This window comes from Aspergillus niger, assembly GCF_000002855.4.
Source record: "Aspergillus niger supercontig An04".
Lineage (NCBI taxonomy): Eukaryota > Fungi > Ascomycota > Eurotiomycetes > Eurotiales > Aspergillaceae > Aspergillus > Aspergillus niger.
Window position 1 is genome coordinate 942,451 of NT_166539.1, and position 12,524 is coordinate 954,974.

Sequence of the window (12,524 nt, forward strand, 5' to 3'; positions counted from 1 at the left end):
GTTATAATAAGAGGGAGATAAGAAACAACCAGGCAGAAGCTATCAGGATAGTAAATGATGGAGCATCCTGTAGAGCCGAAATTGTGCCAATCAGGACCGAAAAGTCGATGAGGTGATTGGAGCCCGGGCTGATGCGAGCTTAATGCAGGTAAGCCCTTTAGTCCGATCCTTCGCAATCTTGGCCAATTTACCCACCAATTCTACTGTTGTGTTGAAACTTGTTAGATACATAGACTACAGGGTGTCGAAAAGCCAGGTAAGAATCCAAAGAAAACGGCGTTTCATCATTCATTATACATACATCGTCAGGCCCGATACATTAGTAAGTACAGGCTTTTTGCTCACTTTTGACCACACACAACGCCGGTACGCCGCATTGCGGCGTAGCTATCGAGAAAACAATATCGCACTATGTGATGCCCGCCAGCACAGTGCTTCCATCCGCATAGACAAATTGACAACCAAAAGGTGCAGGAGAAGAGAAACAATCTGGGTCCATAGTCCAGTGGCTGGGAAATTGACCGCAGCCAGCAGAAGTAAAGGATATACAACCCAGGGGTTGACTGCCAGAGGACTGCAGGGCTGGAAGATGGAGACGACCTTGAGCAGGAACGCCGCCAGTTGCAACGCCGTTACAGGTATCTGCGAGTCTATGAGTGATGCGGCGCTCGGGAAGACTCTGGCCAGAGAGAAACGACCCGGAGGCGGGGGTAGTAATTGTTGGACAGGCTGTGGTTGCTCCTGGGGAACCTCGCGATGTTCGGCCTGTGGGGGAGAGTGAGATTGTGCGCCGGAGAACCAAGGCCGTACCATCATGTCGCATTCCGGGCTGAGCGAGGTGTTTCGCTCGGATAATGGGCTTGTTTCTTCTACAACCGGGCTCAATCCAGTCTCAGCACCATCGGGCTCATAAAGCGGAGTTCGCCGTACAGCCACCGGACTCCGTGTCAGAGACTTGTTCGGAGACGTGGAGGGCCGGAAGGATGGAGTCTCGGTGCTTTCCACCGGATGGATCCTTGCGCTTGGACGTATGTCAGGGCTTGTTGGGCTAGTCCTTCTTGATCGAAAACTCTCATTAACGTTGGCACCAGCCTGTAGCCCGCTCAGAACTTCATCTGCAGACGGCCGCCCGTCAGGGTCCAAGGACAGTAGACGTTTCAAGAATGTGTAGAGCTGTCCAGGCAAATCCGGCCTGATGAATTGTGCATCGTCAAACCCAGCCCAATGGCTGATTTCCTCACGGAGCTGATCGAGATCCTCTTTCTCCTCGTGGATCAGGTCAGCGTGCGTGTAGGGCAACTGCGCAAAACAGAGGAAGTAGAGGATCATTCCCAAAGAGAAAATATCAGACTTGAAGGTGAAGTTCCCAAATGGACCGCCTGGATACTCTCGCCGTAGAACTTCCGGGGCGCAAAACGAAACCGTCCCGGTCGCCCCAGTAGACCTTCGCATCGAGTCCTGAGCCTGAACCTCGCCAAAGTCGCTTACGAGCACTCGAATTCCGTCACTGGTCTTGTGAAGCAAACAATTGTTTGGCTTCAGGTCACGATGAATGTACCCATTAGCATGGAGATAACGCAACCCCGAGGTTATGTCCTTGAAGAAGGAATAAATTTCCTCGAAATTCAACTTGCGAGGTCCCCCAGCTTCAGACGGAGGCTCCGGCCCTCCCCGGGACTTTCTGCGCAGACGCTCCTTCAGCTGCTCAGTGGTTGTCGGAGTTTCAACCGAACCACAGATATAGTTGTGTAAATCCCCAGCGTTACAATACTGCTGGAGGATAAATGCACAAGGCACACTTGGCCCGAACGTACTAATCTTCGCGTTCTCGAGCCACACGTGTCGATACGAGACTAGGTTCTGGTGTGTAAGATGCTGCAGCAATTGCACCTCCGCGAGCACTTTCTCTAGCCACTCATGATCGTCTCCAACGGGAACCCGCTTGCAGGCATACTGTCCGAGCGATACACCGTCCAGTACGTGCTTTACCAGCAAAACCACTCCTTTCCCTCCCTTCCCTAGAACTGTTTCTTCCACGAAAAACTTCTTAAAGTAGTCCTGTGTAAAAGCGGCGGAAGATATTCCTTGCGTAGACTGTATGCCGCTACCCGAGTAGCTGGGCTCGCTGGTAGGACCGTCTGCAAGTGCGGGTGGCACAAGACGTCGACGAGGTGACGGAGGGCTAGATGAGCTCACAGAACTGGGCAAGCTATTATGGAGCATGCGGAAATAGTGCGGATTAATGAATTCCGGCTGCGTTCCGCCATGGTGGTCGTCCTGGGCTGAGCTGCTATCGCGTAGGGGTCGATGGCAATACGGGCAGTCGGCAAGCTCCAGGTTGCCGTCATCGCTTTCGGCTGCATGTCGAAGAACAAGTTGCTGAGAGTCTCGGTCAAAAACAACGACAGAGTCGTTATGGCGGCTTGTCAAGAAGCAATGTTAGGACTATTTTAATAAGGGTCAAGTATCTGGTGGGGAAGCCAGGCTCGGGGTGAGGGGAAGCTTAGAGCGGAAGCTTACAGTACGACGTCAAGATTGCCTGACCCGTAGGGCACAATGGACATGCCTTCGTCCGCCATTGTAGCAGGCAGAGCGGCCCATGCTTGAAGGACGCAGAGAAGTACAAGGCCGCAAAGCCATGAAAAAGGGGCCGATCTTAAGCAGTTGCTGGCATGTTCTGGCCGCTGCTGCGGAGACCGGATGACGAGAGTGAGGCTGGGTGCACGTGAGCGGGCCTGGCGGTGAAGCTGGAAAGTCGCCGCGTCGCGTCCAAAAATGCTTTTTACTCGTATATCCAACTACCTATACGCAGATTACTATAATTGCATGAACATGGATGATCGGACGATCTCTCTCTTCATTTGATGCTATGCTTCTCAGCACTATGCGGGTATCTAAAAGTAAAAGCAGTGGGGCCGAGCAATAGCTGGCTCGGATCCCAGTCTTTTCTGCATGGGTTGACATGTACTGGCAGGCAAGCTGTCCAGGTAGCATGTCAGCAAGGCCGTGTGAAACCAGGCCTGAACTGGATATGCTCGGTGGCGTTCCGACCTCCGATCGATCGGCATCGTCAAAAGGATGCCAGTGGGCCATGCAGCTTTTTGTCAGCGGCCCGATGATCGGTTGGGCATGGCGTGACTGTCAGTTCCGCTCCGGTTGAAAGAGCGACGACATGGGCCCAAGGTCAATGGGTTAGTGACGGGCGGATCTGCGATCCGCGAGGTGTTGAAAATTGTTCAGAATAGAGCTCCTGTTTAATCTTCCTCCGCTCCGCTCTCCTCGTCGCTGACCTCAAGATTGGCGATCGAGTCGTCATCATCATCTTCCTCGTCAAAGCCCTCGAACTCATCTCCCGAGCCAGACTCTTGCTTCTCAGCCGCTTCTGTGGTATCAGCAGCCTCAGGAGCGGTCTCATCAAGCTTCCGCTTGCGGCTCATTTCGCCGAGGCGACCTTCACGACCTTCAATCTTCTCGCCCTCCTCGCCACTGTTGTGAGGGGGGGCAGTGAACCAAGGGATCTTTCCACGAAGGAAGTCGTTAATGACCATCTTGGCAACACCGTCAAGATCAGGCTCTCCACCACGGAGGAGTCGACCGCCCTTGCGGGCAAGGAGACTGAGGAACTCGACGGGGTCTTCAGTGCTCTTGATACCGTAGGTACGCTCCAAATGCTTAGGCTGAACACGCTTGAGAATAGCTGGGATGTACTGCTCAGGGTTCTCTACGTTCTCCACACGGACGACACCACGGAGAAGAATATCCTCTGGAGAGTCGTTCGGGTTCGGAGGAACCACACCAGGGCAATCAATGAGGTAGATCCTCTTCATCAAGGTAACGTACTGCCACACCTTGGTTTCACCCGGGATAGGAGCCACAGTGCACACCTTCTTCTTGCGCAAGGTGTTGATGACGGAAGACTTTCCAGTGTTGGGGTATCCAATGAATCCCACGGAAATCTGCTTCCGGTCCGAGTGCAAAGAAGAAAATTGTCTCAGTAGCTGGATCAACGAGCCTTTCCCGAAGGAATTGTTGATAGAAGCATGGAAAGCCAAGGTAGGATAATCCGTAGAAAGGTGGCGAACCCAAGCAGCCTGGTGTCACGTTAGCAGCTGAACACCAGCGTTGCTATCAAAGTATAGCATAGTCAAAGAATAAGAGAAAAAAAAATTAAGAAAAGAAAGAAACAGAAGTATGATGACAGGATGTGTGAAATGTTACTAAGAGACCTGCTATGATGCCACTTCAAGAGCGGAAGCAGGACTCAACTCAAAAACAGAACACAGCTCGGTCCTTAACGATTGGCTTTCAAAACGAAAACCAATCAGCCTAGCTTCAGAAAGAAGGTCGGCGCGGACCAGCGTCAATCTGCCAAAGCTGTAACAGACAGTCTCCCATAGTGAATAACACGACATGAAGTCGCAGGAGTAGCCTTGACTTAGCGATGGCATCGGCGAAAAGCCGTGTTGTATATCAAAGGAATAGGGGGTGGTTGCAAGGAGAAAAGAAAGCGAATAGAGACTTACCGCCACGCCTGTAGGCACAAGATCACACTTGTTCAAGACGAAAATCAAGTGCTTGTGAGGAGCCTCCTCCCGGATGTATTTTTCGATACTCCTGCACCGTGTACCTTCCGGATCACGAGCATCAAGGAGATGGATGACAACATCGGAGGAATCAATGACCTTGTAAAGTTCGTTCCAAATACGCTTACTCTGTCCCTTAAGGAAGACAGCCTCCTTTGCGATGGGCGCGACACTAGAGTCCTCCTCTACTGCGACGTCATCACCGTTCACCACCATAGTACCATCTTCATGAGTAGCATGGTCCGACTTCTCAACATAGGCGTCGTGCATCTTGGCGGACTCGCCAGCCAGATCCGCAAGCGACGAAACACCCAACTTGACACGTTTCCTCTGAGCCTTGGGCCCGAAGGTGTCACTGAAGGGATTCGTCTCGATGGCCATCTTGGCCTGGTGCTGCTTCAATCCATTTACACCCTTGTCATCTCTGATCAGGCTCATGGGAAGCTTGTTGGTCTTGAGCAAGACTGAATACGGATCAGAAGCACGCTCAGCGACCGCCTCACGGAAAGAGGACAGAGCCTCTTGCGAGATCACTCTGGTGTTTCCAAACCATTTACGGTTGGGTTCAATCCTAGCGACGGGGGCGTCTCGAGACTGGTACGAAGCAGCCTTGGTGATCTTTCCTTCAGCGTTACGTTGGGGTTTACCATCCTTGAGCATATTCAAGGTCCTCAACTTCTTCGCATCTCTTGAACAAGTCAGCACACATATCCAGGACCATCTGTCGCAACGGGTGTACTAACCTGTAAAAGTTTTCACCCTTTACCCGGACGTTCCCCATGCCATCTCCAGTCTTCCCCTGCCGCTCTTTACGAGAGGCTTCCTTCTTGAAGGTACCCATTGTGCAAGTAAGCGCTCAAGGCACCTCGAAGAAGAAAAATATGGAAATATATCAAAGATAAAGTGTCAAAAAAAGAAATGGCGGAGCGCAAGGAGGGAAGAGAAAGAAAGGAAAAAAGTTTCGAAGCGCGGGAAATTATTTTTTTTCTCCAAAGGCGGGCGCCAAGCTAAGCGGTGCACGGACCAGGCGCAAGAAAATCGCTTCGTCCTCGTTCGACTCCCGCAATAGCACCGCGCTGGCCATCAGCCATCTCACCCTCCTGTGCTGGCCCTCGATCCGAAATAGACCGGCTACCTGGTCTCTATCAATTACTTCCCTTTCATTCCACCAGTCATCAACCCTGCTCAATCCTCCACCTTGAGCAGACAGACACTGTTTACCATGTCTCTCTTCCGCAATTGCAGGGCTGCCACCGTGCAGTTCCGCGGCTTCACCTCATCTTCCTGTCTGCGGGTCGGCCCCGAGTCTCCCAACTTCGTCGACATCCCTCAACCGATTCAGCCCGATCTTCCTTCGAAGCCCCGCGTCAAGGGTACCCTGCCCGTCCCTCGAGAACTCTTCCCGGCCCGCCGCAAGGACAAGCCGACAGAGGCATACATCAATGCTGCGACGCCTCTTCCTACCAAGGAGACCAAATTGGACCCCAATGACCCCAACACCGAATACATTGAGTGGAAGAAGCGCATGGCGGAGATGAGACGCAAGAACCTCCGCGAAGGTCTCCTGGAACTACACACCCGGAAGCAGCGGACGGACAAGACCATGATGCAGCGGAGTTTGGAGAAGCAGAAGCGCCGCGACCGTATCCTCCGCCAGCCTGAGAGAGAAGACCAGCGGTTGACCCGTAACTCCGTCATTCAGGACATGCTCCCCAAACATACCGCCGTGCTGCCGGATCCTGACCGCGAGACCCGCCTGGCTGAGTCCAAGGCCCGCCTCGAATACCAGCAGGCTGTGAAGGAGGCAGAGCGTCAAGATAACCTGCAAGAACTTTACATGAATGCTCGGAACTTCATCACCACGGAGGCTCAGCTTTTGGCTGAGATCGAGCGGGTCTTCCCCGAGGGTGAGAACGAGGCCTGGCGCAGTGACCACCAGGAGGGCGAGAACATCTGGAACTTGGGTGTGCCCCCTACTGTCCAGGGTATCGTCAATGAGACCAGGAAGAGCGAGACCGCTCGCTGGGACGTCATCCAGGACAGAGTCAAGCAGCTGGGAGAGCAGATCACTGGCGGCAAGTTGTGAGCCTCTGTACTTATTTAGACGGTTGTATATTACACTTTTTCCTTTTTTTCTAGTTCGGTTTTATTTGTTGTCATGCAATTCATTTGGTTTGTACTAGCTTTACCTGTTTGTATACCTATTGTACCTGAACGAATTGAACAATCTCTGTGATATAGCTTTTCCGAATGCTCAAAATCTGTCAAAAAGACGCCATCGCTATGCAACACAAATGCCTAAACGCCGCAGCCAAATGTTATGGTAAACCAATTCCAGAATCTCTATCAGAGGATGAAACGAGAAACAACAGCCGTGGGTCACGAGCTGGCTTCTGGGGCGCCTGCACTTGAAACAGCCGCCAAGGCAGCCCCTTCTGTAGCGACGGGTCTAGAGATACCCATCGTACTTGTAACCTCTCGCTTAGACACCTCCTCATCGATGAAGCAACCCAAACCCGCAAAGGCCTCCATCAAAGTACGCGAGTAGTATTCCTGAAGGTCGTATCCACCAGCCTGCATACGAGTGTCCTGGCGAATGGGGTCGAGATAGCTGTTCGGGTAATAGTCGCGCAGAGTATAGTAGTCCCTCTTGTTGGGAACAAGGCCACCAAAAGGATCATAAGGCTTCTCAGGCTCGGGCGTCACAATCTTCTTAAGACCCTTGATCAAGCCAGAATCACCACTGTCATCCGCCCTGTCCGCCGTGGTAAGGGCGCCCTGCCCAGCTTTCCTGGCATCTGAGCTGCGCAAAGCAGCCTGCTTCTGTCGAATCCGGTCTTCTTCACTGCGGCGAGCAGAAGATTTCTTAAGCAGCACCTTGTGACCTTCGCGGGCGATAGCCGCTGCGTCGCCAGGTCGACCTGCCGCAAGACGGCTGAGAACGTCTTCCCGGCCGGCAAGCATCTCCTTCCGTTCGTTCTCATATTCCAGTCTAGCTGCCTCTCGCCGAAGACGTGCCAGTTCTTGTTCGTGTGTTTGTTGTTCTCGGAAGGATGAGGCCTCTTGCGCTTCGAGGGCTTGATTGGCGCGAATCGACCGCATGTTGTCTGCAGCATATCTTTGTAGGTCGCTTTCTGTCTTCGCCACATCTGTGCCATGGACAAGGTTCGCTATTATCTCTTCGCGTTGTTCGAGGAAGTCATCATAGGCTCGTTTCGAATCAAACTCTTCTTCGCGGCGGTTAAGACTAGAGGAAGATTAGTGGCTTATTCCAGGGTCTAGCAAATTTGATATTGGCATACATTTGCATTACTCTGCGCCGAATGTCCACCTCTCTTTCCACATTAATATCCTCGAATGTCTGCTTGCGAAATCGGTTCTTGCGCAGGGTCTTGTGACAGCCCGCCACGGGACAGTTCGCAGGGCCTGAGGAGAAGATTCGGTCCACGCAGGACTCGCACATCTTGTGGTAGCATTCGGGATTGATGAGAAATCGCATGTCTGGGTTCAGGTAACGGGAGGATTTGCAGACAGGGCACACCTCTGCTGGCAGTCAGTGAATATTCAAGTGTCATTAGCAATAGACTCACCGTCGTCATCCCCCCGGTGAGCCATGATATCACGAGCAGGAGGCATGCTGAGGATCACTGCAGCTCAAAGACACTCTGGACAGCACAGTACGCGAGGCTCGCGACAGGTTGGTAGAAAGAACGACTGACGGTGGTTCTTCAGTGGCATGGAAGGTTGATAATCCAGCTGCGTGCACGGACCAATCATGTTCTGTTCTCCGCTCTTGTTCCGCGGCGGAACTTTTTCTTTGCCGCCGCCTTCCTTCTCTTTCTGTTCGGACTTCCCCCCTCCCTGTACACCTTTACACACCTGCTGAACGGCTGTTCCTCCCAGATATACTCAGTATACTGTAGAGATGGGTGTCCCAAACAACAGTCTGCATGAGTTGGAGCGCCAGCGCCTCGAACTCGAGGGAAACATCTCGAAGCTGCAAGACTCCCTTTACCACTGGAGGACGTGGGAGGCCGAATACGATGGCCTCAAAGACGAGTTAAACGAGCTGGACGATGATGCGACTATGGATGACTACCTCAGAGTAGGACGCGACTTTGGTGGCTCCTTGGTCAATGAAGCGGAGGTCAAAGTGATATTGGGAGAGAAACAAGGCGTGACACGAACCAAGCAACAGGCGGTTGATCTGGTAACGAGGCGGATCGACTACGTGAAGCAGAATGCGTCTACGATAGAGAAACGGCTACGTGCGGCAGAAGACCAACTGTATGCGCTCGACTCGCAAGATCGGCTACCGGTGGAACCTACGGCGGACTTTCCTATGACTGAGATTTTCGAAGAACTCGATGAGAACGGCGAAGTTATTTCAAGCAAAACAACCACACCCGGCAGCGAGGCAACGGATCTATTGGAGGTCTTGAAGAAGGCCGGTGTCAATGATATACCCGATGTGGCTAAGGCCGATACGCCAGTATCGAGCTCGTCTCAGCAAGTCACTCAGCCTACGGAGGAGGCATCTTTCGCAGATAGTCTCAAGAAGGACGACACATCCGCCAGCGAAGAGCACCCCGTCAAATCCTCGGGAAGCGAAGCCAAGGAGACAAGCTCAGAGTTAGACCCGACCGTCGAAGTTCATGGCGAGCGTCCTGTTATGGAAGTCGACGAGTCTCCGGAGGATGCTAAATTACGCCGTGAGATGCTCCAATATAGCTTGAACGAAGTCGGGTCTGTCGTGGCGGAGCTTGAATTGGATGAAGACGCAAGTGATATCTCTGTTGACGAGGACTATGATGCTTATGATTATGATGATGACGAAGATGAAGAGGAAGACGAATACGGAAGGAGCACTAGGCGAGTTTTGAGCGAAGACTATCACCGTCAGATGCGCGAGCTGGAGGAAAAGCTCAACGCTCGGGGAATGTGGAATGCCGGAAAAGACACGCAATCGCTTCCAAATGAGATCAAGCAGGACCTAGATCAGCCCAGTGTTGTTCGTGTCGAGAATAACGCAGACGCGAGTAGCGAGCCAGTCAAAGAGAAGAAACCGAAGAAGAAGGTTGCTTTTGCTGACGAACTCGACATCGCTCCGGCTTCCAAGCCTCCGACCTTGGAGAAGAAGATCGCTCCGGTCCGAGAGTCAAACGTACCTGTTCTCCAGGATGCTGTTGTTGAACGCACAGAGCCTGCTGGAAAACAACCTGTGCAGAATGACGCCCCGAAGAAAGTATCCCGGTTCAAGAGTGCCCGGAAAACTCACAACGCAGCTGAAGACGCCACTGCGTCAACAACCCAATCTAGCAACACTTCTCGACCTGCCGAACCTCGCTCGGCTCTACGCAAGTCTGAGGCATCTACCACTGGATCATCTCTACCTCTGTTCCCTGCCAAACCAGCGGAACCCAAGCCCTTCTCCCAGCCTATCACCGACATCGTGGAGAAAGAAGACCCTACACCCAGGGGTCCCGAAGGGAAGGTCCTTGCTGACACACTCGTTGAACGGGAGACTCCAGCAGGTCCAGCAGTAGCGCCAGAGCCCGATGAGCTCGACGAGCAGCTGCATAAGAAGGAGATTGCATCAGAGTTCTACAAGATCCGGAACCGAATGATCCAGCAAAATGGCGGCTTCGTAGGCGAGGAGCCGGAAATCGTGCCGATTGAGACCGAGGATGCGCCCAAACGTGTGAGCAGATTCAGGGCCGCCCGCATGAGGTAGGACTCAGATAGAACGAAACCCAAAAGATACCCAATATAAATCCATGCACAGATGCATGATACTGCGACATTTTCAGTCTCCTATCGTTCCGTAGAATGGACCGAAAGCAAGGTAGTCTCTACCTTGGCATGGCTATACCGCTTTCCCATGGTATAGTCATTTAAAGTTCGACGTCCAAGACTAAAGAAAAGGGCTCTCTGACTGTGCTTCGTTACTGGGTGTATTGGGCTCAATTGAGTACTTACGGCCAGTTAAAGATGGAGACACGGTTACGTTTCACCCTCGACATAATACACACATATATACTTGAGTCTCTCTAAACTCTCTTTGAAAGTGGTTGTGGTAATAGTCTAGATTCATTCTGAACCATGTACCTGGATAAGGATTAGATTTCTGCATTATGTGAAGTTTCCATGGATTAGGGTATAAATAAGCGCTTCTTCTCCGCAGTTAAGCATCTATCAAAGATACCAAGATACTACCTGATATCCAAGCCATCAAGTTGGACACTGCTAGCCACAAGTGTGAACCGGTGGTTCATCTATATGACTTTACAGCCAACATCCATCCATCTTAGTTTCAACATGTGAACACTGAACAGAGCTCTATCTTTCCCCTCATTCCATTTCCCCCACAAGCCTAAAAGACGCAGCAGAGTTTCACAGCATCATAATGATGTTAACATCATAAACAGATCATTGATGGCTGCTTTTAGTTCAATAGTTATCGGGGTAAACCACACCAGGCTCCCAAGGAGTTGAATGATCAACACCCTTCAAACACGTCCATTAGTTAGTAATGAAGTATTTATTTACTTCTTGTTTACGTCAGATACAACCTGGCTAGGTGGCTGGATAGCCCAGAATGAGAAACAATACTATTGAATTCAGAGTCGATCTGGGCTGCCTGATCGATCGACGGTTGCTTAGGGACTTGATGAGGTCAAGACTGGGCAGCTGGACTTAAAATGAAGATCGACATGGGTATGATGTGCTGTTCTTGATTCTGACAGCTCTAGTTCAATTCAACCAACTTGGATCGAGTGAGACACTGGTGGACGTGCGCATTACATTATTGTTAGTCAAGGGAATCACTAATTGATTGTTAACTGGTTCGACTTATGCTATGTTGGGGTTGTTGGTGTCCAACCCCGGCATGTCCGACGAAATCAGAATTTTACGAGTCCTGCAGGCATCCATCTGTGTCTGTCATCTGGATATTTTTACAGAATGCATTTGCATAAGCATTATTCCGTCCGTCCGTCAGTCGGATTAATCCTTGAATAAGGGTAAAAGAGACAGGAGGAAAATCGTGGAAAATTCGAATTGTGGATGTAGCCTTTGTTCGGAGCACTGTGCTGCTGGTCTACTGTAAAGGTCTGGAATCGAACAAGTCGAAGGATAATCGTCTTGTTTGCCCATCCTGGACACATGGATGGTGGGCCAGCACATAACTCACTTCACAGAGCGAAGAGCAATCAGAGTTTAGGTGGATTCTAGCCAACTGTCTAGACCTTGATTGACCGTTGTAAGGTGAGGGTCTACGTAAGCTTCTACAGAGTGCGGTGCGGGGATTTGGTCTGCAGAGTGCCCCGTTCTTTCAACGGCTTTGCCTTTGATGAGTTTGGAAATTTGAGGATTGTGAATAGGTGAGCGAGGGTGAAAAAGCGATAGGGATATCCTGGAGGTCCAATGGGACTGCTTTGACTGAGAAATGGTGTTTCAGGATGGAGTGATTATATGGTTCGAACCAGAGTTCGATATTCAAGAGATTGAGAAATACTGAGGTGGGGAGATAAGCATGGAGCCAGGATGGGGCGGGCATACTTACGACGCACTGCAGAAGTGCGACGGAGATTTTGATCGTATTCCGGAGATGTAATGGAAAATAATAATATAGGAGACTAATATTGAATAAGGCAAAAAGAGTATAGATTGAAATCGATCGCGCAGCCATCCAGATGCCGGCGAAGCTTATAGGGCACTGGCGTCCAACAGGGCTGCGTTGCCCACCTGTCAGATGGACGCCGATGACACGAGGCTGGTCAGGCCGGAATCCTGGGATTGTGTTGCTTGTTTCTATATATGTACGGCTCGGCTCATAATATATCGATCTGTGTATCGTTTGTTTACATACATGATCATTATCGTTTGGGTAACCACTTAGGCAACCATGGCTGCTGCAATTTGTCCCATGGAGGCAGATTG

The 12,524-nt window shown here is 51.3% G+C and overlaps 5 protein-coding genes across 5 annotated transcripts; 2 read left to right on the forward strand and 3 right to left on the reverse strand.

Annotated features, from left to right (window-relative positions):
* Positions 1-387: 387 nt before the first annotated feature.
* An04g03780 (uncharacterized protein) lies at positions 388-2,579 on the reverse strand (the record flags this gene model as incomplete). The annotated part of the gene is made up of 2 exons (XM_001401707.1): positions 388-2,422; positions 2,521-2,579. 2 exons carry the CDS (start codon positions 2,577-2,579, stop codon positions 388-390), a joined length of 2,094 nt encoding a protein of 697 aa, XP_001401744.1.
* Positions 2,580-3,254: 675 nt separating this feature from the next.
* Positions 3,255-5,424, reverse strand: An04g03790 (uncharacterized protein; the record flags this gene model as incomplete). The annotated part of the gene is made up of 3 exons (XM_001401708.3): positions 3,255-4,091; positions 4,524-5,271; positions 5,327-5,424. The coding sequence occupies 3 exons, from the start codon at positions 5,422-5,424 to the stop codon at positions 3,255-3,257; spliced, it is 1,683 nt and encodes a 560-aa protein (XP_001401745.1).
* Positions 5,425-5,805: 381 nt separating this feature from the next.
* An04g03800 (uncharacterized protein) lies at positions 5,806-6,669 on the forward strand (the record flags this gene model as incomplete). The annotated part of the gene is made up of 1 exon (XM_001401709.1): positions 5,806-6,669. The coding sequence occupies one exon, from the start codon at positions 5,806-5,808 to the stop codon at positions 6,667-6,669; it is 864 nt and encodes a 287-aa protein (XP_001401746.1).
* A 293-nt stretch (positions 6,670-6,962) lies between these two features.
* On the reverse strand, positions 6,963-8,219 carry An04g03810 (uncharacterized protein; the record flags this gene model as incomplete). The annotated part of the gene is made up of 3 exons (XM_001401710.1): positions 6,963-7,830; positions 7,886-8,126; positions 8,174-8,219. 3 exons carry the CDS (start codon positions 8,217-8,219, stop codon positions 6,963-6,965), a joined length of 1,155 nt encoding a protein of 384 aa, XP_001401747.1.
* A 289-nt stretch (positions 8,220-8,508) lies between these two features.
* Positions 8,509-10,481, forward strand: An04g03820 (uncharacterized protein; the record flags this gene model as incomplete). Its single annotated transcript, XM_059747441.1, has 2 exons — positions 8,509-10,313; positions 10,394-10,481. The coding sequence occupies 2 exons, from the start codon at positions 8,509-8,511 to the stop codon at positions 10,479-10,481; spliced, it is 1,893 nt and encodes a 630-aa protein (XP_059600507.1).
* Between the last annotated feature and the right edge of the window lie 2,043 nt (positions 10,482-12,524).